Consider the following 27,799-nt stretch of genomic DNA (forward strand, 5'->3'; position numbering starts at 1 on the left):
TGGCCTACATTAAGCGATAAAAGAGGAGAAGGTGATTAGTAAAGCTTTTCAGAGGCTGTAGAGATCCCTCCTACGGTTCTCATTGTTACTACTCATATCCTTTTATCCCCCCCCCCCCCCCCCCCCCCTGCTATGCCGCCCCCTCCTCTGCTATCTGCCTCCTCATCTCTCTCTCTCTCTCTCTCTCTCTCTCTCTTTCTCCTGCATCTCTCCTCCACGCATCCTCCTGCCTGCCTGCGCTGAACGCTTCGCCTCTTAAATTCGCACTAAACTCTATTTGCATTGCACTTCGTCCTTTGGATACACTGCTGGATTTTTGTGCAGAGCTTGCTGTGTGCTCGCGCTCCTCGGAGACCCAAACAGTAAAGGATGGTCGGTCAGCAGAAGTGTTGGGACGCTTTTCTCTTCCCGCTGCCAACCTTTTAATCGCTTGTGGGGCCAAATAAACCTCGCTGACAGAGAAATTAGTCCACCTCTTTTTTTCATCTCTTTTATACACTCACCCACGCGCGGGTGGAGGTGACGTTGTCCAAAATTGACGCCAAATAGTAAACAAGTCTAATCTGCGCGTGAGGAATCTGCGGAGAAGTTTGACTGCGCATCGTCTTGTGTGGTAAGATTTGGCAGCTGCGGCTCAGCCTGTGCAGCAGAGCGCTGTTACAACAGGCCACAGTACAGTGGTATATGTGTGGGCATTGTGTGGAGAATATTCTACTGTACGATGTAGGCTAAGCGAGATGTGCGGATTCTGGTGCTGGAGGAACCGGGATGCTGTAGGCTGAGAGAGAAAAGCGGAATGTGGGGTTGAAATCCGGAGAAAGAGGGGTGTTCAGTCTTTTCTGTTATATTGGCGACTCGTGCAGGGATGTGAGTGCATGAGTGAGTCGTGAATGAGGGGGATGCGGTGCAGTGTGCGTACAGTCACAGCAGAAACACAGGGGATTTACAGAAAGGGTCCTGCTGCGGTGCAGAGAAGACTGCGGGGTAACAGTTGAGCTTGTGGAGCACAGTACAGGTATGCGTTTCGCACCTTTAGCCCTGATTTGATATCCAGCACAGATAGCCTGTTTCCTGTCACAAGTCATTAACTTCTACAGAGGAGGCTGTTGCAGGAGCGAGAGCAGAGAAAGGATTTACATTTGCTACAAAAGCAGGTTGGCATTGTTTAGACATCACACAGATATTGGGATGGAGGTTTCTGCATTGTGAATTTTGAGACTTGATTTGTAGCATTTGTGCACCTTATACAGATCATTTTACACTTTGACAGAATTGGGATCTTGCAGTCATACGGGCGGGATAGCACAGATGATGGTGGGATGTTTGCAAACCCATGTTGTTGTTTTTTTAAATGCTAACATTTGCAGGACCTACAGATGTTGTGAATGTAACATGTATGTATTTGTTGTGGCATTCGTTCACCTGGAAATATTAATTGTAACTTAATGTTCTCCAGAAAAGGCTCTTCTGAGTGAGATATTTGGGGCCAGAAGTGGGTTCAACAACACAAAGCATTTTCCAATTACCTGCACAGGTCCATGCAGGTGTTGGGCTGTAGTGTTTTTTTTTGGGGGGGGGGAAATAATCTGTGTACACATTTGACTGTGCAAACATTTTTCCATTAAACAGTGTGACACTAGATTTGCTTCTGTGAGTTGGGCTATTGGGCATCTGATTAACCTGATTGACTCATCATGTTACAGAAAGAGACTTTGGCAGCCTGTGTGGGTTCAGGGTCCAAAAAAGGAAAAAACATTGTTTCAAGCGTAGAAATTTAAGGAAGATATTCTCTCAGCTAATCGGCAGCTCCCACACATGTTGTCATGTAGTGTTGGAGAGGCAGAATGGACCTATGTACATATATTTTGTTGTGCGCAGGTTGCAGCATTGAGCGTTGCAATTTTGGGTTTGCTTGCGTGACTTTGCATTTGTACAGTCAATTTGGCTTTTCACACCTTAAAAATCCACAGGAAGTTCTTGCAGGGAGTTGAGTGGGTGTATCTAGGGTCAACCATGAGAGGACACACATTTGCAAGTTTGGATAACTGAGAGAGAAAAACTTTGCGTCATTCAGATACCAGTTTATGTGCATGTTTTAGCGATGTTGTCCTGTATAGAAAACAAGGCAGTATGCAACTGTGGTGACTGTGGTTAGGTGTTTGGATGTTTATGTATTGATTGGCCATAGATCTCAATTTGCTTCTTTGATGCACAAAGGCAGAATTTGTGCACACAGAAAAAGGAACTTTACACTATTCGTTTATCTGCTTATTTCTAAGGCGATGTCATGTCGTGTTTTCAGGCAGATCATGCATGTGGACGTCATTTTGCGTAAGGATGTCGCTGCATTATTTGGCTTTCTGAGTCTGGATTTAAGTCTGAACTACTGTTTGTGCATGTGCCTTTTGCAAGCATACTGTGCGAGAGAAAGAGGATATTTGTGCTATCTGCTAACATGTTCATGTCTTAAAGATGTTCTGTAGTTTAGAAAAGCTAAATTCAACTGTGTACATATTTAGGTGTGTAACTGTAGAGGCATTAGGCTTTAGAGTTTCCTCTTAGATGTAGCTATGAAAAAATGTGTGATTAGTAATTATTTACTCTCTAAAATCGAGGCTCTGTCAAATAAAAATGGATGGGCTTTGGGAGGGGCTCAACCAAAGAAATGAATGACACACATTTGGAAGTTCAAATAGAGCTGTATTATTCAGACATTTAGTGACATTTGCAGGTGCTACAGATGTTGTTTTAGAGTACTGATATGATTTTCTGCTCATTTTATATCCAAATTCCTGCAATGGGGGAATTATCAGGCAAGCCGTGTGTTTATACCAGCAGAAAAATGGTTGCAATACTTTTCCTTTCGGGGTTTTAATATGAATCCATCATTTTCAGACTTCCATACGGCAGGGACAAGCGAGGCTTTGTAATAAGCACCGAAGCCTGAAAATGAGATAATTTTGCTGCAGCTTTAATTTCAGCAGCCAGTCAACAAGGCTGCTGAGTTAGTGTAGGTTTTTTTCATCACTGAGGATGTGTCTTTGCAGGAATGGGAGATGGAATGTGCTACTGCTTTGCAATGAGCCGACTGTGGGTCTGTGTCCTGCTTGTGAGCATCACCTGCCGTCTGAGGTGGGGAACTGACTCCTGCAAGTTTTCAATCACAACACAATGTTCTGAATTATTCACTTCCCCAGATCCTAGTTTATTTACCATTTCACATTTTCCATTGATGCAACTACCTATGTCATTAATACACTGCACACTAGTTTGGTTTGAAGAGTTTTCTCTTTAAAGTAATGACTTGAAAATGCTCTTTCATATGCAGCCTCATGCAGGAAGTAGCTGGAACTTCCAAGGAGGCAGAATTAAATGACAACATCACCATCTTCACACGCATCCTGGATGGACTGTTGGATGGATATGACTACAGACTTCGCCCTGGACTGGGAGGTAAACAACACAAGCCTCCACACCTCTTCTATTTCTGTAATTGAAGTCGCACATTTTTCAAGAAGAGATCTATGAAAATGTCTTTGTTAGGGTGTCTCAGCTCTGATGCAGCCAATACAGAGGGGCTGTGTTCTTTTGGACTGAGATGAAAGAAAACGGTGTGTATCGACAAGCGCTGTGTGACAGATTACATCCCTTCAGTCCTCACAGCGAACAATCCTCTGCACTGCAACATCTGTCTTCTGCTCGTTCCAGACAGGAAGAATGTGTCTCTGTACTCGAGGTCTCTGACAAAGAGACATGATCAGCTGTTTACAGCCCCTCTAAGTATGATTTAATGGCACCATGAATACACCCTGAGGCACACAGTGTGCTGCTGTGACCTTGAGAAAGCCATTATTCCTGCCATTAAACAGCCGGGCCCATTGTTCTCAGCAGATACAGGCCAAAGCCGACTCTAAAGTTCTCACCAGGAAGGAGAATAAAAAGATATTAGAAACTGGGTGTGAAAAGAAATGTTTCTCTTCTACTTCTGTGATGTTTTAGTGCTGCAGTTTTTGGTCAAATAGTACATAAATATTCTGATAAATCAAAATATCATGAACTCTGACTCTATTGAAGCAAACCTTAAACGACATCACCTTGAAGGATGTTCATCCCTGTGATAAGTTCAGGCTGGTGAAGACATAATAACCTACTGTAGCAGTGAGAAGAATTCTTTCTGAACAGCTTCCTAACACGGACGCACAATAATATCCCCACAGCATCAGCTGAAGGCTTCAAAGATGAAATATTACTCTCAAATTCATTTATAAAGCACCTCGAAAAACAACAAGCTCTGGTCTAATCGCTTCACAATCAAGCATGAATGACATAAAACAACTCAGCAATACAACAAGACCAATATAAAAACAACAGAAAGAAGTGACAGATGTCAATCATGCAACCAAACCAAGAAATAAAAGTGGGTTTTGTGGATTGATATAAAAACAGGCAGTGGGCCCGACATCGTATCAATCCTGATGAACTGTATATGTCTTATTATCTTAATCCATCCTCTACATCCTAAGATACAGGAGATAGTAATATCCACTTTTACACATGTCGCATACAAAATAAACATTTTGTATTTTATAAATAACTTACATTCAAGTAATCAGACTTTAAAAAAGCGTGTCTGCAGACTGGAGTGATGGTAACATGTTGACTCCACTTAAGGATTATCAGAAAAAATCAAATATTGTTCATTCATAGTGACAACATATTTATATTAATATATATATTGACTTTTTATAAAAATATTATTGTTAAATAAATCGCTTTAAAATTTGATAACCATACTTTTAAGTTTATCTACTGATAAAGCGTTGGCTGTGGATCAGTGTGTTTTGGATTTTGAGCCAGTTATTACATTATGGGACAGGGAAAATATATTTTCTCTAAAAATTGTAACAACATTTTGTGTGTTGACTAAAGTTACTTAGTGGGAAAAAAAAGAAAAAGAAAAAGTCATTAAAAATCAAATTTTCTGATCCATCTTTTATGTTCGTGAAACTGTAGTAGCCAAAGGCGGTGCCTGTCTGATTTAGATTTCATTGAAGGCTCAGGGATTTTGGTTTGTATTTCTGATTTCTGTAACGTCCCTGAAAGCATAAACCTGGGTCATGACTTAATGTGAAGTCTATAATAAATCAGGAGCTGTGTTGTGAAGCCTGACAATATTCTTACTATTCTTTCAGAAAAGGTGACAGAGATCAAAACCAACATCTTCGTCACAAGCTTTGGTCCGGTTTCTGACACTGAGATGGTAAGAGCTACGTCTATAAAGTCCCATATTATCATATCAAAGAGGTCTGAAGATGAAGGGTCATCTCCATGCCTCAGTATATTTCTATTGTATGTGTAATAATACCCAATTAATACCTTTTTATGTACCTGTTTACATTTTCCTAAACGTTCATCCAACACTATTAAACAGGGAAGATAAGATTAAAACGTAACGAGACACAATAGAATAATAAAAGAGGATGTAAACTCACTGTAGCTCCCAAATTAATTAAACTAACACATTGCATGTTGCATCTGTGATTATGTCCAGCACACTTGAGTGCAATGAAGTTACTGGTAGTTGTAAGCAATTCTTAGATAATGTGTACAAGCAGAGTGAACTGAATTCATCAAAATGTGTTCAGGGTTTATTTCAGTGCAGAGCCTACATTTACCAGGATGCACTCTGAGCAAATATGGCTGTGAAATGTGCTGTATCCTCCTGCATAACATCCTCTGCACTGATGCTTAGGGATGTGTTCTGTGATGGTGTTGTAGTTTTAAAGCTGTGTTGCATTTAAGCAACAGAAGAGTTACAACATTCAAAGCAGATATCAGGACATGTCAAATGACAGCGTTCTTGACAAAAAGCTTTATTCAGATGCACCACAAACAAACTGGGCCTCATTGAACAATATCTTCAGAAGTTTTAAGTTTTCATCGTCTTAGAAAAGTCTAAGTCTGATTCATGACCCTGTTCTGAAAATGGAGCTTACACATGTGTTTTCTTCTGATAAATTTCTTGTCCTGGTGAAGTTGAAGCTTGTGTCTGTTTTTCCTAATTAGCATATAAAGATGCCCTTTAAAGGATATGAGACTTTGGTGTGCACAAACAGAATGAGAAAGACGCCTGGAGCGTCTAAAATACACAGTCTCAAATGATTTCACAAGAAACACGTAGAGACTTCTCAAATGAAGGTAGTGCTTCGAGTGAAAAACAATCAAGCTGATTTATTTTTTTCATATCATGAAACATTGCTTCATATGAACATACAAAGTACATGTGATGCATACATGTTTCTAGCAGTAGCTTATTTCCAACTTTGGGGGGCCGTAGTGTATTTAAAACCTGAACAGACACTGCAGGTTGATGCACCCAAAGTGAAGTGGAAAAAAAAATGTTGACTACATCTGAAGGAAAATAAAACCAGAAACATTTAGCAAAATAGAAAAAAATGTAGGTGACACTTTAAATTAAGGTCACTATATTAACCATTAAATAGCTGCTTATTAACATAATTATTAGCAGCATACTGGCTGCTTAATATCAATATTAAGCACTTCTTAGTAACTTTTTCTACATGACCATAGTCTATAATTCCAATAACTGAGTTTCCACTCATAACTTCATAATTACTGCTTATTGGTTGTAAGTAAGGAGGTTGCTGAAAATGAATTATGATTTGTTTAAGTCAACTTTATCAGTGGCCTTACGATGCAAAGCATATTCAGATCATGATCATCAATACAACTTTCTATCAATGAGAGAACAGAAAGTTTTTGAAAACGGCACAAGTGAGTTTTCAGCATGAATCCTTTTAAAGGTTGAGCTGTTGTGACAGAGAACATTGACTGTGCATGTGTTTCAGTAACTCTGCTCGACTGACGTGTGGTTGAAACAAGGTTGACCTTGTGTATCTTCTCTGCAGGAATACACGATTGACGTGTTCTTCCGACAAAGCTGGAAAGATGAACGACTTTGCTTTAAAGGCCCGATGGAGATGCTCGCCTTGAACAATCTTCTGGCCAGCAACATCTGGACCCCGGACACTTTTTTCCTCAACGGGAAGAAATCCATCGCTCACAATATGACGACCCCAAACAAGCTGCTGCGGCTGCAGGATGACGGGACTCTGCTGTACACCATGAGGTGCGCTCACTTTAATGCCCTTTTAATCTGAAGGTAGAGTATGATTAACACTCCCTCCATCAGTCTAACAAACTTAAATCAGCGAATCAGGAGAGCTGATGGGATTCCTTTAAAAATGTTGTGTGATCCAGTTAGAGGCGCAGAGACGACTAAAGCCTCCATCAGCCTGAAGTGCTTCTTTGCTGAAGCTGTTTAAGACCCCTGCTGCTCTCGCACAGCCCACTCACTGTCACTACACATCTCAGTGGTCCTTTGATGCGTCACCATGTTGTCCTCGTTTTATAAACTGAGGTCAGAAGAAGTTGAAATGTTTGCTTTGACCCGGCGCTCAGACTTTCCTCAACCTGCCCTGCTCCTCCACCAATCACTGCATCCTCACATCAGAAGTAAATAAGGCCTTGATAGAAAGTTAGTTTCACTGACATACATTTAAGAGATTATAGAAAATGTTATTATCTATATCCAATCCAATCCAACTTTATTTAATTAAGCACTTTAAAACAACCACAGCTGAGCAAAGTGCTGTACAATAAATGAACAAAAGTTGGGGGATGAGACTGTTTAGCGGTTCAGTTAAACAGTCTTAAGTCCTCATTGCAGCAGCTGTGAGTTCAAATCTGAACTTGGCCCTTTGCTGCATGTCATCCCTAACTCTCTCTCTCTTGTCCCAACATCTCCCGTCTCTTTTCAGCTGTCCTACCTCATAAAGGTGTAATGGCCCAGAAAGAAAACTTCTGAAAATAAATAAATCATAAAGATAAAATAAATTATTTAAGCTCTTACAGGGATTTTGATGGTTAGAAGGAAGCAGGAAGAGATTTTTCATCGAAACATTTAGCTGTTCATATATTAATCATAATAATACGTGTTCATCTATAGCGCTAATCAAAACATGTAATCCTACCAGAAATCCTCTCCTTTTTTAACTTTATATATTTATGTTTTATTGTCTTTTTAAAACCTTGCATGTAAGGTGTTCTTGGGTTTTTTGAAAGGCGCCCTCAAATAAAATGTATTTTTAAAGTACACAACAAAGACATACTAAATGAAGAGAGACAACTCACAGCAATGGTTGACTCAAAGAAACCGTTCCTTAAAAACACGTCTTAAAGTGATCAGCATGTCAGGTAAACAGTGTGTTCATGGGTCAGGGGAAATCTCTCCTAAAATAAATGGGCAGAAGTTTAATTTCATTAAAACAGACGTTTTGTTTATTGTCTCATTTTCATTAAGAGTGTTGCTGCTTGATTTAGCACAGTTCAGGATCCATGTAGCCATCTTCGATTGGACCATATCGGCTTAATGAAATTGGCTAACCAAATTATCAGTCAGGTGAAAATCTTGTTTGTGTCATCGGTTACTCAGAAGTCACTTCAGAGGGGGGCCAGTAGTTTGATGAACAACCTCTTTATCCATTTAATATTAATCCCAGGATCAGTGGGTCAATTCCTTTGAGTGCAGCACATTAAAGTCATTAGAGTTCTTACATCGAAGCGTCTCATTTAGATCGACTTGAATGCCTGTTTCCTTTTCTCATCAGTAACTTAAATCTTCCAAATTGAACGATAGACTGCTGGAGGAAACAGACATGAGTGCATATTAAGAAGGAATATTGATCTGCTCAAATTGCTACAAATCTGCAGCAGATTTGCTCTGCACACTACAGGCTCACAAGAGTTTGTTAATGGCTTTGTGTTCTGGGAACGAGGTTATTAGAGAAACATTCGATGCATCTCAGAGAACGGTTTGTGAGCACTGACCCGGCGAGTGTGCCATGAAAATAAGTCTCGGAGGAAAAGCTGAGTTTCATTCCTCACATTCTCTCTGAATCTAAAACATACCTGTGTGGGGAAAAGAATCCACTGACAGCAGTAATTTATCTCTTTTCATTCACTTCATAATTTCTCTGCTCGTCGCCATTGTTCTTGATCATTATGATTTATTAAGGAGCCAGCAGCTCATTTATTTGACTTCACTAATTAAAGACATTCGATGCTGCAGGTTACTCTTAAGTCCCTTTGTGCATTATGGACAATTTAGGAGAGTAAAGGTCAGAAACAAAGCTATATTAGCCAAGAAGACCTGACATTACCCAAACAAACACTAACATTATGCAAATGACAGAAAGTGCAGACCCCTGACAAAAGGCAGATCTGTCCCTGTGTGTTTTACAGAGACTGTGTCAGCCTCCACTGTCACGTGGATTTAAAGCACAATCATTTCCTGAATTACATTGTTCTTCCTATTTTATTGAAATTCTGGACTTTGGGAATACTTCTATTCACATAACTTCAACAGAGTTATTTTGTTATTGTTGGAATGCCATCAGTTTTGTGAATCTGTCTTTAGTATACATTGTGTTTTTTATTTATATTTTATATACTTTATTAATCCTTGAGGGAAATTCAGGTTTTACACTGGGACATGCTTCTCACACATGCACAAACAGGACCTGTCAACATCAGTGGAGAGATGTCAGTGGGGTTGCTACACACTGTTACGCAGAGAGCACACCAGAGTGGTTGGGGGTTTAGCGCCTTGCTCAAGGGCACCTAGTAGTATTCATATAACAACAAAAACTGTGTAAAAGATGAGTATGGCCAATACAACACAACTACTGTCAGAAATACAAAATGATGAATGCAACAGTCACTGAATTTGAAAAGAACTAAATATAATAAAATACTGAAAAGTCTGTGGAGTGACTCGTTAGGTAATCATTACTTCATGAAATGTTTTTGTGATGCTTTTCAACAACAGAAGCTAAAATGTTGTTAAAAATGTTGACTCACAATGAATCACAGAGGGACATTTTGCACACAACATACGCACACATACACACACATGCAGTGCACACACACATACACACAGACACAGTGCACACACACTCAGTTCTCCCTGCACAAACAGTCCACGAGAGAGTGATGCAGCATGGACCAATGAGCAGAGGCTGATTATCATACAGTATAATAACTCACTCTGTAATATATCACCTCCAGTATAATCTCAGACTCATCACTATTTTTCTTCTCTTCCTCACTGAATATCCGTACAGACTGTTTTGTGTGTGTGTGTGTGTGTGTGTGTGTGTGTGTGTGTGTGTGTGTGTGTGTTTTGATGTGGGGAATATCTTCTCTAAAACTGATGACGCAGCAGATGACCTTTAATATACTGAAATCCCTCGTCCCCACTCAATTTACATCTTGCTTTCTTTACACTGTATTAGCATATTATGGTATAAGGCACTATGGGCTGGTACTTATGCAAAATAGTTCTATTCATAGCCGTATCTCTGCATGCAAGTGTATTTTTAAACTGCTTTATATAAATGCATAGGCTGTGGATCAATGTAAAGCTATATCTGCAAACACTTCTTGGGGTTTTAACCCTTTTATGATGACGTTTTCTCTGCTAAATTCACCTTGATAAAAAGGTACTGCAGACACGTGCGTTTACTGGATGTTGTTTATGACTGCATAGTGATGAAAATCCACAATACTGCTGTAAATATAGAGATATCATACAAAACTAGCACAAAAAGCATCTAATTAGTAAAAAAAAAAAAAACAGATAATAGTGCCATGATTATTGTTGGGAGACCTCTAAATGTCTGTCATTGACTTATTTTCTGGTTCTGTCTGTTGGCATCAGTGTTGAGGACAGCTGGACCGACTGTTATAAATCTGTCCAGCAGAGGGCAGCATTATATAAGACTGTGTGACTCATAGTAGCCTACACACTCACTTGTTTTATCTCAGTCCTACAGACAGATGGCATCCTTACTCCAAAAAATAATCCCCAGCTGTGTTTAAACTATTTTTTTGGCTCATTATTGCACACATAGTAACATCATTTTCAATGGGCTTTATAACAGCAGCCTCTAGTGGCTGCTTTTATCATTGCTCTGTTCTGAGGGATAAAAGTTACCATTCACTCTGCAGTTTACTATCAAAGACAAACAAATGAAGACAGAGCAGGATTTTCATTGGTTGATGTTTGTGTTGAAAATTAAACAAGCTGATTTAATAAAGACATAAATAATAAAGGGGCATGTATGGGTTTTATTTTTATATTAAACTTACGTGATGCATTTAATTCAAAATGTTTCTATCTTAATTTTATGATAAGCTTCACTTTCCATCATTTCATTTTTATAACACCTTGCCCTTTTTTATCTTGCTTTTGTCTTGTGAAGCGATTCTGACTTTTTTACATGACTTCTCCTTTCAGACTGACTATATCAGCTGAGTGCCCCATGCAGCTGGAGGATTTCCCGATGGACGCCCATGCTTGCCCCCTTAAATTTGGAAGCTGTAAGTAAACATGTCCAAAGGCAAATGCACAACATTTAATAATGCAGGAAAAGGTCCAGTGTAAATATTTCAACAGCATGCACAGTGACAAATGAGCACGTTAAGCATTTTAAAACGCATTAGGTCACTCGTTGGAAAAGTTGCCCACAGTTTTGACGTTGCATTAGTTTTAGTGTCTTTATTCATTTGAAGGATTCAGGATCGATGTTCCTGGGTGTGTCCCTCAGGTGCTTCAGCTTAGTTGTGGCGGTGCAGGAGACAGCCATGCAGACAGTGACACACTGCTCCTGATTAAACCATTAATCAACATGCCAGGGCTTCTCTCTGCACCTTGCACTGCCTCAGCTACACTTCATGTAAAATTTTTCAGACACACACAGCTTGACGTGCTCACACCAAACCAGCATTCACAAAATCAAATCCTACACTTAGCACATGCAGGGCTAAATATTGTTGTAACTTGTTCCCCTTTCACATGACTTGTAAGCTAGTTAGGTGGCGTCACACAGCTGCAGCGCTACAGAAAGATCTGGGGAGCTCCTGTCCCGTCAGCTTAAGATTAGGAACTTAGGTCTCCCTATGCTGACGTATGGCAGGTTATCCCTCGCGTCAGTCTGCTGCATGCATGACATTTAGCAGCTACCACACCTGCTTTGGTCACCTAAACCCCCAGCTGAGAGCGGGGGATGGGTATAATCAGAGTAACCACCTGGGACTACCTCAGTTTGAGCAACTGGCGCCAAGCAATCAGAGATCAATTAAGTTATCAGGGAGCCCAAAAAGCCAAAACCTAGTTGGATTAATTAGAAGAGGTTTAAACACAAGATCTTTATCCTGTGTCCTGCAAATTCTGTGTTACAACTAATGAGTTCCCTAAATCAATATAATAACTAAATCGAATTAGTTTATTGATCCGTGCAGGGATAATTATATCGATAAATACAATTAAAAAAACGTATAAAGCATTTAACACTGAGATGAGGCGGAGCAGCTTAATCATGTTTAAAAGTTTAAAGAAGCCAAATGTGATGAATGAAAACTTTGTTCATATTACAGCTACACCAAATCTAGAAACAGTCTCTCTCTTGTAGAATAAAAGAGATGCTACACTGAACACACGATACGCTAAGTCTCATGATTTTCAGCTATTGTTAGTTTTTTAGACATTGGATCATAGACATTTCATCATTCAGATTATTTTAATTCTGTCCTCACTATAAAATAGGAAATGTCCATTTTGCTTATTTTAGTTTTAAAAAAGGAAATCAGTTTTAATCTGAAGAGTGAGTCATGAAATAATAACAATGTTCTTTATAAAAACTGTAAAAATAAATGTTATTTCTTAAACTAATCTTTAATCAATTAAATACATCTATACCTAAAATTTCAAAATCTCTTAAAATGAACGGGAGGTGCAGCCTGTGTTTCTTTCATTAAACAGCAGAAAGCTTAAAAAAACAATTTGAATTTTACTGTGATGTTAATAGTTGTAAAACATGTAAATGATAGAAAATGTGATTTGTGATTATTCGTTACATTTTGATAATTAATTTACATATTTTAAATTCAATAATGTGACGTTATAAAAAATTGTCTCGGTTTTATTTTTGTCATTTCACAAGTTGAGAGTGCTGTTCTTGCTGTTTGAATTTAACAATGCTTAAGGACCTGTTGCTAGATAAGGTTACGACAATAACTTAACCTTGTCAGAAGGTAAACAAGTAATAAAAAAAAGCTCAAAGTAACAATAAAAAATATAAATGTGTGACGTCGTAAGGCGGAGCAGAGTGTTTGTGAAATAAGAGTTTTCAAGATGCAGCAGGATTGTTTGCAGGGAGACACTGCAGAGGACAGCAACTCAAAAATCATGAATGAATTTATATTAGAACTTAATTATTCACGATTACAGCTCTGATTTATACTAAAAAAAACACCTCTAAATTGAGCCATAGTAAAGCATTACTATTTCACTATCATTATCTTAAGAAGAAGAAGAACTTTGATGACCCTTAAATGATTTTTAAAACCTAATGACGGTGTAAAACTACAGCCCGTTATAATCTGTAAAAGTTACCGTGGTGCAGCATATCCTGTTTCCTCCGACTCCATTAACCCTCGCTAATCCTTTGACCTAATGGACAGCACTCAACCACGAGCTGGAGGCTTTCAGAGCGACAGCAGACCTGTCCTGTGCTGTTGTGTTAATCACCTCTCATGGACTGAGCTCTGCCATCAGCAGGCTCGCTCTCTGCCTCATGATTCTCTGGCCGGAGCAGCAGCATGTGTCTCGTACAGCTGTATTTTCATGACAATTATAAGGGAGCGTTCTATAATTAGAACATTTCTGAGTAATGTTAAAGCAATGAAATGACCTTACATGTGTTGTGTGTTGCTGTTAGCTGAGTTTGTGTGAAGCAAGGTTTGAGTTTTCATGTGTTTCTTTGGTTTTATTCAATATTCACAATTACCTGATTTCATTTCAGGATCACATTATCTGATTGGACAAGAGACACTAAACCATCAGTGCTAATATACAGAACAAGCACTGTGATATTTAGCTTAATGTATCTCAGAAGTTTTGACTGATGTTATTTAACCATATCTGAAAGTCTTTGTCTAGATTGATCCGGCTCAAAGTCCTGGATCCCAAACGCCACCGAGTCAGCTGTCGACAGAAGTCCAAACTCAATGAATGCATGAGAAATAGACTTATACAGATAAAGCCACAAACAACACTACCAAAGCTAACAATAGCTGTTTTGCAGTAACAAACAAAGAAGCAAGTATTTAAAAAGAAGAGGTTGTTTTTGACAACAGTCCAGATCTAGTTAAGTTATTTATAGTCTAAGGAATAATTAAAAAGACAAAGCCTCCATCTGTTGTTTTTAAATGTCAACAGTCATATGAAGGCAATTGTATGCTTAAAGGTGTGCTGTTTTACTTAATATCAGCACTACAGCAACAATATTGATCTACTGTATATGATTGGCTACTTTAGCATTAGCTGATTGCGCATTAAAAATGTCTCTTTTTCACTTAACTACATATTCTGTACAAACGTAGGCTTCATTCAAATCTACAGGAAAGTCTCTGTCCGTTTTCTTCTCTGTTTATTTGTCTAAAGTTATAGCCTAGCTTATCCGCTTTCATCCCTGTAAACCACTCTGTGAGAGTTTCTGATGAGTTTTATCTCTCCTTACATGTGCGCTCTCTTTGCAGAAAGGTAGATGGAAAAAAAAAACAATTCCACTGTAATCCTGTCTTTTATTATAAAGCTACAGCTGCCGGGCATAACAAACTGCAATTAGGCAAGATAGAAAAAAAAAAATCTAGCGAGGCCATGTCATTACATTTACATAGAAGCTAAAGCTCATCAAATATGACATCTTGTTTCAGTCACCACAGAAACCTCAGCGTTAAGACAACACACTGTGACGCTCTCGCTCAGAAGACATACAAGTACAAACTCTGAAAATAAAACTTTTCCATCCAACCTGATTATATTAATAATATAACAAGGTGTGTGGAAAAGGGCGGAGGAGAACAAACACTTCTCACATCACTTGTCAAACTGCTCCCCTTTTTAATGCAACATAAAGAGAGTTCAACATTTTACTCGTTTGCAGGCAGTGCAGTGTTTATTTGCAGCTGTAATGTTCCCCAATTTGTTCCAGTTTCTTTTACAACACAACAAAGATGTCCTCTATAAACTTCTGGTGAGCTGTATTTGAACATAAAACATATCCAGGATGTCCACTACGAGCCTCTCTGATATGTAACAGATCAATAGAGACGGTAGAGCCTGCCTCATTCACGTCAATGACCTGAATTGCAGAAAGTCAAGTCAAGAAACAAAAAGAAGAGATAGAAAATATTTTTTTTAAATACACTTCTCTTGTGTAAAAATGGCTTAAATTGCCGTCCTTCATTTAAAAAAAAATATATATATATATATTCTACAGCTTGTTAAACGTTTAAACCTTTTGATTAAGTTTTATTTTTAAAGTTCTGTTTGTGTCTCTTTGTTGTTGTTGTTGTTGTTGTTGTATATGTTAGTTGTCTCAGTTACAGCAGATGAACAAAAGGCAGCTTTAACTTTTTACTGAGAGGTGTTGCTGAAACAGAAACAGAAAATAAACTCTGCCAAAGACAAGTCAACACTGCCTTCATTCAGTTGGGCTTAAAATAAAAGGATCAGATCCATTCAGTACTTCCATCTTCTGTCTCTATAACAACCAAACTTACAGTTTTCTACACTGTATGATTGGGCTGAATGTTTTTTTTTAATTTCTCACATGGATCAAATTAAGCTCCTGAACATGAGCAGCTTTTGTGGCACCTAAAGGTCGCCTGTGAATATGCAGCTTTTTTTCTATAATAATTATTCTTTTAACCAGCTGCTGTAGAATGGGATGCATTTCTAATCAGGGATTCCCTATAAATGTCATTGAGTCTGTATTATGGTGCTGGTAGCCATATAGACTGCAGTTTTGAGCCGCAGAATTTACACTCCTGTGATGTTTCATCTTCAATCTGAATATTGCAGAATGGGGTGACGAAGTGATCCCCCTTCTGTACGATCTTCGGAGGTAGTATCAGAGGCGTTGTGGAGCGCAACCCTGTGTGCATGTCTGACTATGTGGAGCTCTGTGTCTATGTGGAGCTATGTGCTCTGTGTCTATGTGGAGCTCCTGCTGTGCCATGCTTCTGCAGAGCTGAGATGTAAAGTCTCAGACTGGAACACTAATTTTGCATCTTAGCAGAGTCTTTGTACATTTCTGATGCGATGATGTCTGAGTTTATCTACGGCACTTTTCTGGGAAAAAAAGCAGCCTGAAAGGGCTACATAATAGTATTTCCCAAACACACCGCACTTGTACTGAGCTATAATATTGTAAAATTAATTGCTTTTATTATTAATAGTTTTTAAATCTTTAGGTTTGAGAGCAACAGATACAGTAACAGTGTATATGTGAAAAGGCTCTCCCATGCCCTCACCTTCCCTACAATCCTGCAGCCTGTGGGCTGATTGGGTTGAGTGAATCCACCTGAGTTTGATTGAAGAGTGGCGACAGAGGCCAGAGAGAGACAAGAAGGGAGTGAGCAACAGCTTGAAGTGAGGCTGTTTTTATTTAGTTTTTCTTTAGTTTATTTAAACTATTTGTTTTCTAGGTTACGTAGATCTTTTGTTTCGGTTATATTTTTGGTCAATAAATGAACTTTTTTTTTTTTTTTTTTCAATTCCTGCCTCCCAACCTCTTTTTGCTCCCTGTCAGTGCCTCACAGCTGCAACAAAAATCCCTATTTTAAAAGTAACTTACGGTCGGTAATGTTACATTATGTAAAAGGGGAAAAACAAAAAAACATTTACAGTGGAAATAAAAGACAACGGTTAAAGATACTGGTACTGTAGTAGGAAAGGATGCAAAGGGCATTTGAATATCTTAAATCTATTCAAAATCATACATGTCTAGAACAGGAAGCATGTGATCACATTACATGATCAAATATTATAAAGCCTTAAAGTTGAGTCACCGGTACCAAGAGCAGATCTTTGCTTAAATTCTTTAAAGCTGGGGTTTCATCTTTTTTGGTTCAAGATTCTCTCCACTTTGTCTCAGCACAGAAACACAGACAAAAGCAGATTTTATTTACAACTTAAAACACTGTAATTTTGTAAGATACCATATTCACTAAAGAGATTAAACTCTAAAGAAAGAGGAGAAAAACAGGACTGTTGATAAACCTCCAGCTTGTCTATCAGATGTCAAACAGTCTTTTCGGGGCACAGGATAGCATAGTAGCCCATGAACAGAGGTCATAATCCACATCACAGCTGCTGTGAGTTTGAATCCAACCTCGGCCCTTTGCTGCTGCTCTCTATTCCCAGCATGACTCTAAACTCCAATAAAGGAACCCTACATTAATAAAACAAAAAAGCAAACCACTGTCCTTCAAACATTTTTCATTTCACAGTGCTGCCGACTTCAGACCCAAGGCTTTGATTGTCATATTAAGTAGAAATCTGATCTGTTAAATGGCTGCAGTTCTAAAGACAAAACAGCTGTCCCATAAATTAATACTACTCCGACCCAGTGAGGAATCCTGCTCGCTAATTGTGGTGACATGTCGCTATCTGAAGAAAGCCAGCCTTACCACTTAGCAGGTAGCTTAGCATCAAGAATTAAAATGAGGAAACAACTAAGAGAGTTGTTTTATTAACATTTTGTACCTTGTTAATTTTATTCTGAATACAAACTGAAGTTTTGAAAAACAGTCAGGGATTTTACAACGGATGTGTGGAGGCTGTGACGTTGCCATGCAACCCTCTTCTCTTAAAAAGGCATCTCATGGTTGTTGAGTATTTCCAACGTGATGATAGGTCTGATGTCAGTGCTTCCTTCAAGATGATACTCAAAGAATCTCAAGGGATTAAAACGCTTATGTTTTAGTAAAATCACAATTCAAATTTCAAAAAACCTTTAAATTGCACGACTAATTGCTAAAATAATAATATAATAAGCAACGTAAAATATAGATAGATTTATCAATTTAGAGTGAAAACAACTGATTCCTTTATCACTTTCCACATTGAACATTAAAATAGTAAAAAAAAATAATCAAAGACTCAGCTTTTTTTTTTCCAGCTTGTCAAGAGTTCAGAATTTTTTTTTACTATGTCACCCTCTATCTTTTATTACACTGGATTAAGTTCTCTGGTTTTTTCATGTTACTTTTAGAGCAATGAATGGCTTAGCTATTACATAATGTTTGTTTCATCTTCCTGGGCACAAAGTGTAGCATTGCCCCACAGACAAAACAACCCCACAGGCTCTCTGGAAGGTTCAGGCACAGGCAGGATCATTATGAGGTGAAGAGTCATTGTTTTCATTTTTCAAACCACACTTTGCTCATTCAATGTGACCTGGCTGTTGCATTTGATGGGAAACTAACAAATTCAACCGCTGACGTAACACAGTTGTACAAAGACGTGTTTAAGACAATGCAGAGTGTCGCTGATAATCCACAGACTGGTGAACTGGACTCAATCTAAATTGCAGTGAAGTCTTCTAACACCACAGTTGCTGGATTAGTGCAATACTGTCAGATTGGACATTGCACGGCAGACGATTGAGAGTGACACACACTTACACACACAGAGACTTAGTGCAGCTACATTATGTGTGTGGTTTGCACTACTTACCAGTGCTGGTTGTTTTGGGATTTTTTTCTTGATCAAATTTAACTTGCATGAATGAAAAGTGTTGTTTATGCATCAGAGGGAAAATGAATGTGAGACCTGTGATTTGTGAAAAGACGAGCGACAGGAAATCCAGCGCTGAAGGGTCCAACCCTGTGAGTGGACCTGGAATCATTTGAGGCCATCTCTCTCAGCGTGCCAACATTCACACATAACATGGTACGCTCGGTAACATCTGCGTATTGTGATTTCCTACAACTGATTACATCAGCTGCAAACACGAGCTCTAAACAGTGACACCAAGTTAATCTCTGCGTAATGAAGCAAAGTGGGTAAAAGGTCAAGTGTTGTCTCACAGCAACGCCACATGCAACGCATCTGAACACACACACACACACATACACACGGCAACAAATAACAAAAAGGAGTGTTTGTGAAGTTTTAGGATTAAATCTTTTTCTGTAGAAAATTTTACCAATAATTTTCCAGATTTCTGTGAAACACTATTTGACATTTCTGCTCTCCTGCTTTAGATTCAGTCATTGCACCACTGAAAACAGTCCAAGCAGGATGAGGCCAGAGTAGATTTATTTCTTAATGGTCACATATGAATTGTCATTTGCTACAGGATGGACTCAGCCAGGAAAGTATTTTGCTTTAAGACTGGGTTAACTTCAAGGGAAAGAGTCAGTGGGCTTTATACGGGTCGATTTTTAATTTCCTGTGATCAGACAAGCCTGGTGGTGTGTGTACCTTAATGTGGCAGGGGGAAAACAACGGTATGGAAGCCCTAAAAGGACATGCAACCATTCATTTTATTTGACTCTGTTTTCCTGTGATAGTTTGTAAATTATTTTACTGTTCTTGTTGATCCTTATCTTAGGTTAACAACACTTGTTTTCCTGTTGTAAGGACTTCATTTATGTTGTTTTCTTCAGGTCTCAACAAATGAACTCCTTATCATGGCAAAACCAGATTGTTATCCCAAGACAACAAGAGAAAGAAGTCGAGATTATCCAGAAACTCGTCATCACAGGAACACAAAGGAAAATAAAATGTGAAACCAAACCTTTCCTCAAAACCATAGAAATAACTAAATATGTACTAAAACTAGTTATATTTAGAAAAACATGCTGAGACTTCAGGACTTGACTGCTCGGCATGGTCACTGAGTTTGAGGGATGAAGAACGCGTTATGGAAGGACAATAGTGCAAAAATCTATTGGAGCGACATGACTGTACCTTCTCACTGATTCAGATTGATTTAGTGTATCATAGTAAAGTTCACAGGAGGAGAAAATATGACCTGAAAACTTACAGGACCTGAAAAAAAGAGAAACTCTTATGTAACGTTATTAATGTTTCATGTCGCTCAACAAACTCATCTTTGTTTGAGAGGAAATAAAAACAAAAGCTTAATAAAAGAACACAGACTTAATACAGTAAACATGTACAGTGATGGGGAGTTAGCCTGCGTTGTTTGTTGGTGGTGTCGTGATGTACTTTTAATCGTATCACGTTCATTTGAACTGGCAGTGACTGTGATTGTTTTTCGTGCACAAATCAGGACAGATCATTTACAGTTCACCAAAGACCTATGCTTCATTTTGACCTGGAGAAAGAAGATGTTGTAAACTATGTTGTTCAAGAACTTTTATTTTTAACTTTTTTAATATTATGAATTAGCAGAAGACGACGACAAATCCTTAAAGTTCTGTTTGTTTCAGCGACCTTAACATGTTATAGGACTTTTATTGATGCCAATTTAATGCTGATCCTGACAGTGATTTTAAAGAAGAGGAAATCTGCATTAATTATAAAACACTACAAGCATGGTTTTCTGCATTGCAGGATTTGCCAAAGAAAATCCTTATCAGTGAATCTGCAGAAAAACATATCTATTATAAATAAGTATATACCGTAAATTCCGTACTATTGAGCGCACCTGGATATAAGCCGCACCGGCTAAAAATAAGTAAATAAATGTATTTGTACATATATAAGCCGCACTTGATTATAAGCCGCAGGTGTCCACGCTATAACAAGAGCTATTTACACAGACGTAGGCTACCGGTAACATCCGCAAATACTGTAGCGTCCGTACGGACGTTAAAGGACGACGAGAGCGTTCAAATAATAACTTTTAATAACCCGATCACTGTCGGCCGTGACCACGCCGTTTACAGCAGAGAGCAACACATAACTTGCCGTAACAATCCAACTCTCTCCCCCAGCGTTCTCTCATACAGCCACTCGACACGTTCTCGCTGGTGCATTCACTGACTCTCCACATAATCGGAGTTATGAACACATTATCAACTACTGACTTTACAACATGAACCGTTACAATACGAAGCCTAGCCGACGGTGTCTGTAACACGGCTGATGAAAAAGATGACCGTAATATATTTCACAAGAAAAAGTCCATCCATTCACTGCCTCAGAATGACTTCATTACTCACTTCCTCAGTCTCTGTTGTCGCTGTCAGTGTCATCTTAACGTGCAGCAGCTCTGTTAGCTTCTTTGACAGCCAGGTCGATCGCCTTTAACTTGAAAGCTGCATCATATGTATTTCTCCGTGTGTTTTCCATGATGAGGGTGCGTGCATGAAGCGCAAAATGACTGATATTAAGATCCGACGTGACGAAGTCAAATGTTTTTGCGGCACAAGCTCATTGTCCCCCATAAAAAATCCATGCATTAGCCGCACCGGAGTAGAAGCCGCAGTGCTCGAAGTGTGAGAAAAAAGTAGCGGCTTATAGTCCGGAATTTACGGTACTTATTTGTCAGCCAATTAGAGTTGAATAAGTAAAAGTTGAACTCTACTGGGAAATATGAGAACTGAAATAACATAATTAGCATTTTTAACATTTTTAAATGCTAACTTAACATTTGAAACATCTTCATAGTTTGGCATCTTTTTCTGTCTTGTTCTCCCAGATGCGTATCCGGTCTCAGAGGTGGTGTACACCTGGACTAAAGGTGCAGCCAAGTCAGTAGTGGTGGCAGAGGAAGGCTCTCGACTGAACCAGTACCATCTGATCGGACAGTCTGCAGGAACAGAAGACATCTACACCAGCCGAGGTAAACGAACCCAGGTACACCTGGGACCTGTGCTACGAAGCCAGTTCAACATACCCAGGGTCTCTGTGGATTATCTGGCCACACATAAACATAAGAGATCATGTTTAACGGTCCGATGAAGCTGCTTGTCAACCTTAACTGTAACCCAGAGTTTCCAAGAGTGCGTTCACATAAAAGGGGCGGAGTTAGCTTCATTTCACCAATCACAACCACGACTGCGTCTGTCGTCAGCAGATCTAACAAATTCTTAACAACCTATATGAATAATATTTAAGCTAAATCTGCAGGCTCCCAGAAAAATCGGTGACTTATAATGTATGGCTTATTATATTTTCATCCCAACTAATTATGATAACTCCTGTTTTTTCTCGTTACTGAATATTTTTACTCAGACTATATCATGTGGCTTGAGAAGTTATATTTCAGCTGCAGCTCTGACAATAACATACAGGAGGGCATTCAACGTTAATGTTAACATATCAAAGCTGTCAGAAGCTATTCCTAATTGAACATCTTAAAAACACTATAAAAGGCTCTTGGTGCTTTTTTCAGTCTCTGTTAAAGGCGTGTTACATGACGCGTCCTCTCCGCTCTCGATCAGCTCCAGGAGCTCCACGATCAAAAGATCTGATTGGTCAGTGGGCGGAGATTTTGAGTTTGATCTCTTATCTCCAACATATAGTATGCTGCTCTGGAGCAGGTTAGGTGTGCAGCACAAATTACCGGGACTAGGTCAGAAGTGAACCATCTTCGTAGGATTGAAAAACCCACGGTTAACCCTGAAGTTACCTCGCTAACATCAAATCCTGCTCCTAAGGGCCCCAGGGATCAGAATTAGAGATGACCTCCTTCATCAGATGCCTACAGTGGATGTGGATGTGGGGCATTGTCTTGTAATTTCATGTATTCCTCCCTTACAATCCTGTAATATACATAAACTAACGAAGGGGAGGCAGACTTTTTCTGCAAAATTTTCTAAAATCGAAAGTTAGAAAGGACATGATAGAAGATTGATTAAGAGTCTGGCTGGAAAGGTAAAGTCAGGGTTTTTAAATATACAAGTTCAGCTATCTTCTTATATATCTCAGCATTTTCTGGAGTTTTGTCTATATGCTAAAAAACAACACCAACAGTACAAAAGCAGATTAGAAAATGAGACTACTTCACACTTGCTTTCTAACATCAGTTCACATTTCTCCGATGACCTCTGTCGAATATGGAGGATAAAGCCGGTTGTCCTTTAAAGCAAGGCTTCCTTCAGATCAACTATTTTCTACCACAGCAACTTGGAAACTGTGCCATTAGTGAGTGGCTGTACAAAAAGACACTGAAGATTTGGCTTATAGTTTGTTTGAAGCCATACAGTACCTAAATATCAATGACAGTTACTTTTCAGGGTTTTTTTCTCATGCACAAAACTCCTCAAAATTTCCAAAAGTAGCTGCATGTGTGAATGCAGTTTTACTCCCCGCACATAAAATAATTAAGAAAATTGTTGCAAGTGAGCCAGAGTGGAAGATGATGTTTAAAAGCAGCTGCCAGCTTGTAACCGGTGTAATCTCTATGTACATGATAAACTTCTTCATTATTGTTTGCCTGTAAGTCCTCTTTTGTTGATACAGTGAATGTGTTGAACTACAGATTGCATTAATATCCTGTCAAAAACTGCCACGTAGTACGGTGCCCGTGAAGTTCCAAAAAGTTAAACAAATCTTGGGCGCTCAAGATAATAACTTTTCTGTATTATAACCTCAGAGTCTGTTGCTTTGTCCATCATTTCTGTGCTGTGAGGTGAAAATGTTAATAGGCAAGTCAGGAAGTGTCAGCCTGCCCTGAGATGTTCTAGAAATTGCATGCGAAAAACCGCCCTGAAAAAGGGATACACCTTGCTAACCTAGTTAGCATCAGGTAAATTAGCATTTGCTAACCGCTCACTGCATCAACCTGTTTCTCACTCCCCCAGGTATGGACACTTTTGGCTGTTTAAAAACTCAAAGGCCAGGCTTGAAAAGTGTAGTCTACTAAACAAATGTTCTTGTGTTATGCTATGTTGAATAAAATACAGTTGATTGACTAAAACTTCAGCAGGAGTGTTAAGAACCCACCTCAACCCGGTTTTTTTAAGCTCTTTTATTCAAGTGTTTGCTTCGCAGAGATGTTGTGACAAGAACTTTTTTTTATTTTAAATCAAGCTGGATAGAGACAATGAATGAATCAAGGATTTGAGAATGCCTCCCACTCACAACCAGCTGTCTCTTGGGCAGCATGCAAAAAGTAGGGGGGGGGGGGTAAAAAAAAAAATCACTTATCCGGGGTCTGAGCCATTGGGTATGCAGGGTTAATCCGCGTGCAGGCCCATCGGTTGTGCTTTTACTGAGTGACGTCACAGCGCGCAGATTGGCCGCTGTGGAGGAGGGGTGGAGCTACATCTGCTTAATTCTGTTATGTAAAGAAGTATGATAATACATTTCTGCTGCTTGTTGCTGGAGAGTTTATTGCAGAGGGGGAGTTCCTATAGCTGTATTTATACAGAGCTTTATCTTGCCAGGAAAAAGGATGCTGTGCACACTGGATCATGTATGAGAATAAAACATACTCTGTTACTTACGCTTTTTAAGCAGTAGCAGGAAATCCTGCAGTGCCGGAGGAAGACACAGTGCTACAAAGCACAGATTAACACACAGGTTGCTAAATACAGTATTTCCGTGTTCCTCTTTGCCCACCCTATGCTGCTCAGACACTGAGCTAACACTGACTTAATTAGGGGTGCTAATCTGAGGTACAAACCCTCTTTACCAAGCTAAGAATAGCTCAGCCGAGAGCTCACACAGTGCTGAGGTGACCTTTGACCCCTCAGGTTAAGCCGCTGCAGATGAATATAGACCAAAGCGTTGAACTGCTGATATGCAAACCTTGTAGTTTCATTACATAAACACGAGAGCTTTTACAGAAAGCTGTAACAGAGAGCAGAAAAGCTCAACAGATGGTTCTGATCTTTACTCACCAGTTGACCAGCATAGCTGCGTTGTTCTCCGCTATGAATGGCAGTTCTCCACAGACGCTCCAAAAACACAACAGTAAAATCCACCACAACCGCATTTTCACGCCTCACAGATTTCCATCCACTTCCAAGCCCAGCAGGCGGTCAGATCAGCGTGGAGTTGGCCCAGTCGTGCCACCACAGAGCAGGGCTGCCAGCTAATAGTCTTCGGAGTGAAGGCGACACAGGTGCCACTTTCAATAATGACATGATGCTTGTCCCCGCATCGCTCGGAGCATCCAAACTTTTGTCCGACCCTCTCAGCCCCACTCCGCCTCGCTCATCTGTGCACCTGCGTGAAATCAACTCGAACACAGGGCTGTCGTAGAGTTCAAGCTCAGGAAGAATGCAAAGTATGTCCCCTGTCAAGAGTGGCCGGCCCTGACCGAACGGCTGGACTGTCTGCTGCAAACACACACACACACACACTCACTCACTCACACATTCAGAGAGAGTGAGAGAGAGGCAGAGCGAGAGAGGCAGAGTGAGATACAGGATGCAGATTGTGACAAGGGATTAGTGAGACAGAAAAATCCGATTTTGCCAGGAGAAAGCAGCAGTCATCTGTGGATTTCCTATAGTTTATCAGACTCTGCAGCTCGACAGGATTTTTGTTGTAATAAAATCCTTGAAATGCAATCTTCAGCTGATTAACAGGATATGATGAATCTACACCCACCTGTTTTTTTTATAATTTAGCTCACATTCTGACCTGTAAGTTGTCCAGTGAAGTGTACTCATGTATCCCATAAGCACAGTCTCCACGGACTACGCCAACAGATTACTGAAGAAAATGAAAACAAAACATCCCAAACATAGTTTAACATGTCTACAAGCGTGAGTTTTTATATTTATATTTTATATGGGATAAATTAAGATCACATTTGTAGATGATTTATTTGCTCAAATTTGCCAGCAAATGCACTATTAATGAAAAATGTGCCAAAATGTTCAGTGGTCATCTGTTTGTGTAACATCTTCCTCTTAAGCCTAAAAAAAAAAAAAACTGACACACGTTTGGCTTGTGACTTAAAAAAAGGAGAAACAATACAAAAACATAAACCGTTTTGTCTTTTCAAACATATGAACTGTTACGTTTTCTTCTAAAACAACGATCCATACATTTATACCACGCTTGACTCCTACAAGTGACATTTTAATGTTGCATCAGCAATTAAACGTACAAATAATGAAACACGTGACTTTAAAAGACGACTCTCCTCTTTTTCCAGAGACAGGAATAAAGTATTAAAAAAACAAAATAAAAAAGGTGAAAAGGTGAAAAAAAGGTGAATAATACAGCTTGTGGATAGTGTGTTAAAAATGTACCTACCTTGGATGGAAACCAATTAAATACATTTACTGGAATATTTTACTATATTCAGTATTAACATTATAGCTGCATGCCAGGTACAGACTTGTTTGGCATTGTGATTCATAAGTATTTGCTGTTTGAATGTGTAAATATGTAAAAATAATTTCAACTCGACAAGGCGGGTGTAAGTAAATGTCCTGATTCATCATTGATTGCCCTGTCTAACTTCCATATTGATGTGTTTTCTATTTTGAGCCATTTAAAACGAATGACGCTCCAGTGAGTGTTTGTTCAGCAGCAGGACAGTATTTGTGGGATTGACCCAAAATAAACACGGCCTTGTTTCATGTTAATGAGGCTGGGTGATGAATATTGGTTGAGTCCATTTATAGCTCACAGTCCATTCATTCTCCATGTCCTCAGGTCAGAGGTTTGACGGGTTTTAACTATTTAAGGGAAGGCTTGTATTTTCTGAATACGGCTGTAACTGATGGTCATTGTTGATGGATTATTCAAATTTGATTCATTTTAAAGTCGTCTAAAGGTTTTTCAGAAAAGTTAAACGTCAACACTTGTGTTTTATGTTTATTGCAGGTCAATACACGGTGATGATGGCTCACTTCTACCTGAAGAGGAAGATCGGCTACTTTGTCATTCAGACCTACATGCCCTGTTTCATGACTGTGATCCTGTCACAAGTTTCTTTTTGGCTGAACCGCGAGTCTGTTCCTGCACGGACTGTCTTTGGTGAGTTTGGAAACACTCAGAAACATCTGGTATTAAAATAACCCCGATATTACCTTATATTACTTTCTACTCAGCAGGAATTTCGCTGTCTGAAGTTTAAAGCATTTTGTGATCCGACATGTTACTTTAATGCTCAATGAGGGATCATGTCTAAATGCTGAAATAAATCCTAACCAGGTGTTGCTGCTGCTTGATTTGTCTATAATAGTCTTTAAAGTGCCCTCCTTTTACAAACACTCAATCTGCTGGAATAAAAACTGTCGTTTTCTCCTCCGCCAGGTGTGACCACAGTGCTCACCATGACCACTCTCAGCATCAGCGCTCGAAACTCGCTGCCTAAAGTGGCTTATGCTACAGCCATGGACTGGTTCATTGCTGTGTGCTACGCCTTCGTCTTTTCAGCCCTCATTGAGTTCGCCACAGTGAATTACTTCACTAAGAGGAGTTGGGCCTGGGATGGAAAAAAGGCAATGGAGGCCCAACAACCCAAGGTGTGTGTGTGTGTGTGTTTCTGTCTGTGTGTGACCTTGTATAATGAGCATTGTGGGAACAAACATCTGAAAACTGATTCAGTATGAAGACACCAGAATGTGTTCAGCTCTTGAAAGGTTGATAGTTAATCGTGCGGCTCAGACATGGTTCAGTTGAATGCGACGCAGCATGATGTCCATTTTTATGAATTTAGGTCCCATTGATGTTAAATGGTGATAAAGCAAGGTAGTTCATGGGGCATGAATAGTAGTCCATAATGGGCAACATAAGGGTGTCAACATCCACTTTCTTCCATGAGGTATTTGTTCCTAATTAAAAACTAATCTGTGGCAAAACAGTTGAACTGCTTCAGAGTATGATCATTATTTTAATAGAAAAACATGTACAATAAATCAAAGAATATTTTCACTGAATATTGCACATGTTAATCATACTGTTTTTTCTATAGGTCTAGCT

The 27,799-nt window shown here is 39.2% G+C and overlaps 2 protein-coding genes across 5 annotated transcripts in view; one reads left to right on the top strand and one right to left on the bottom strand.

Moving 5' to 3' along the window:
• The window catches only part of gabrb3 (gamma-aminobutyric acid type A receptor subunit beta3), a 53,499-nt gene extending 27,923 nt beyond the window's left edge, over positions 1-25,576 (bottom strand). For both annotated transcript variants that reach the window (XM_079350176.1, XM_079350175.1), the window contains exon 1: positions 24,754-25,576. In XM_079350176.1, the coding sequence (XP_079206302.1) occupies positions 24,754-24,848 (95 nt within the window). In that variant the 5' untranslated portion in view covers positions 24,849-25,576. The remainder of the gene's footprint in view (positions 1-24,753) is intronic.
• The window catches only part of gabra5 (gamma-aminobutyric acid type A receptor subunit alpha5), a 29,972-nt gene continuing 2,350 nt past the window's right edge, over positions 178-27,799 (top strand). Inside the window, exons 1-9 of one of the 3 annotated variants that reach the window (XM_079350177.1) lie at positions 178-613; positions 3,048-3,132; positions 3,329-3,453; positions 5,193-5,260; positions 6,930-7,150; positions 11,381-11,463; positions 21,606-21,749; positions 26,699-26,851; positions 27,131-27,342. In XM_079350177.1, the coding sequence (XP_079206303.1) occupies positions 3,050-3,132; positions 3,329-3,453; positions 5,193-5,260; positions 6,930-7,150; positions 11,381-11,463; positions 21,606-21,749; positions 26,699-26,851; positions 27,131-27,342 (1,089 nt within the window). In that variant the 5' untranslated portion in view covers positions 178-613; positions 3,048-3,049. Of the gene's footprint in view, positions 614-656; positions 1,016-1,040; positions 1,155-3,047; positions 3,133-3,328; positions 3,454-5,192; positions 5,261-6,929; positions 7,151-11,380; positions 11,464-21,605; positions 21,750-26,698; positions 26,852-27,130; positions 27,343-27,799 lie in introns of those variants that run through there. The other 2 variants (XM_079350178.1, XM_079350179.1) reach the window with 2 other exon arrangements.

Source organism: Symphodus melops (genome assembly GCF_947650265.1).
Source record: "Symphodus melops genome assembly, chromosome: 8".
Classification (NCBI taxonomy): Eukaryota; Metazoa; Chordata; class Actinopteri; order Labriformes; family Labridae; genus Symphodus; species Symphodus melops.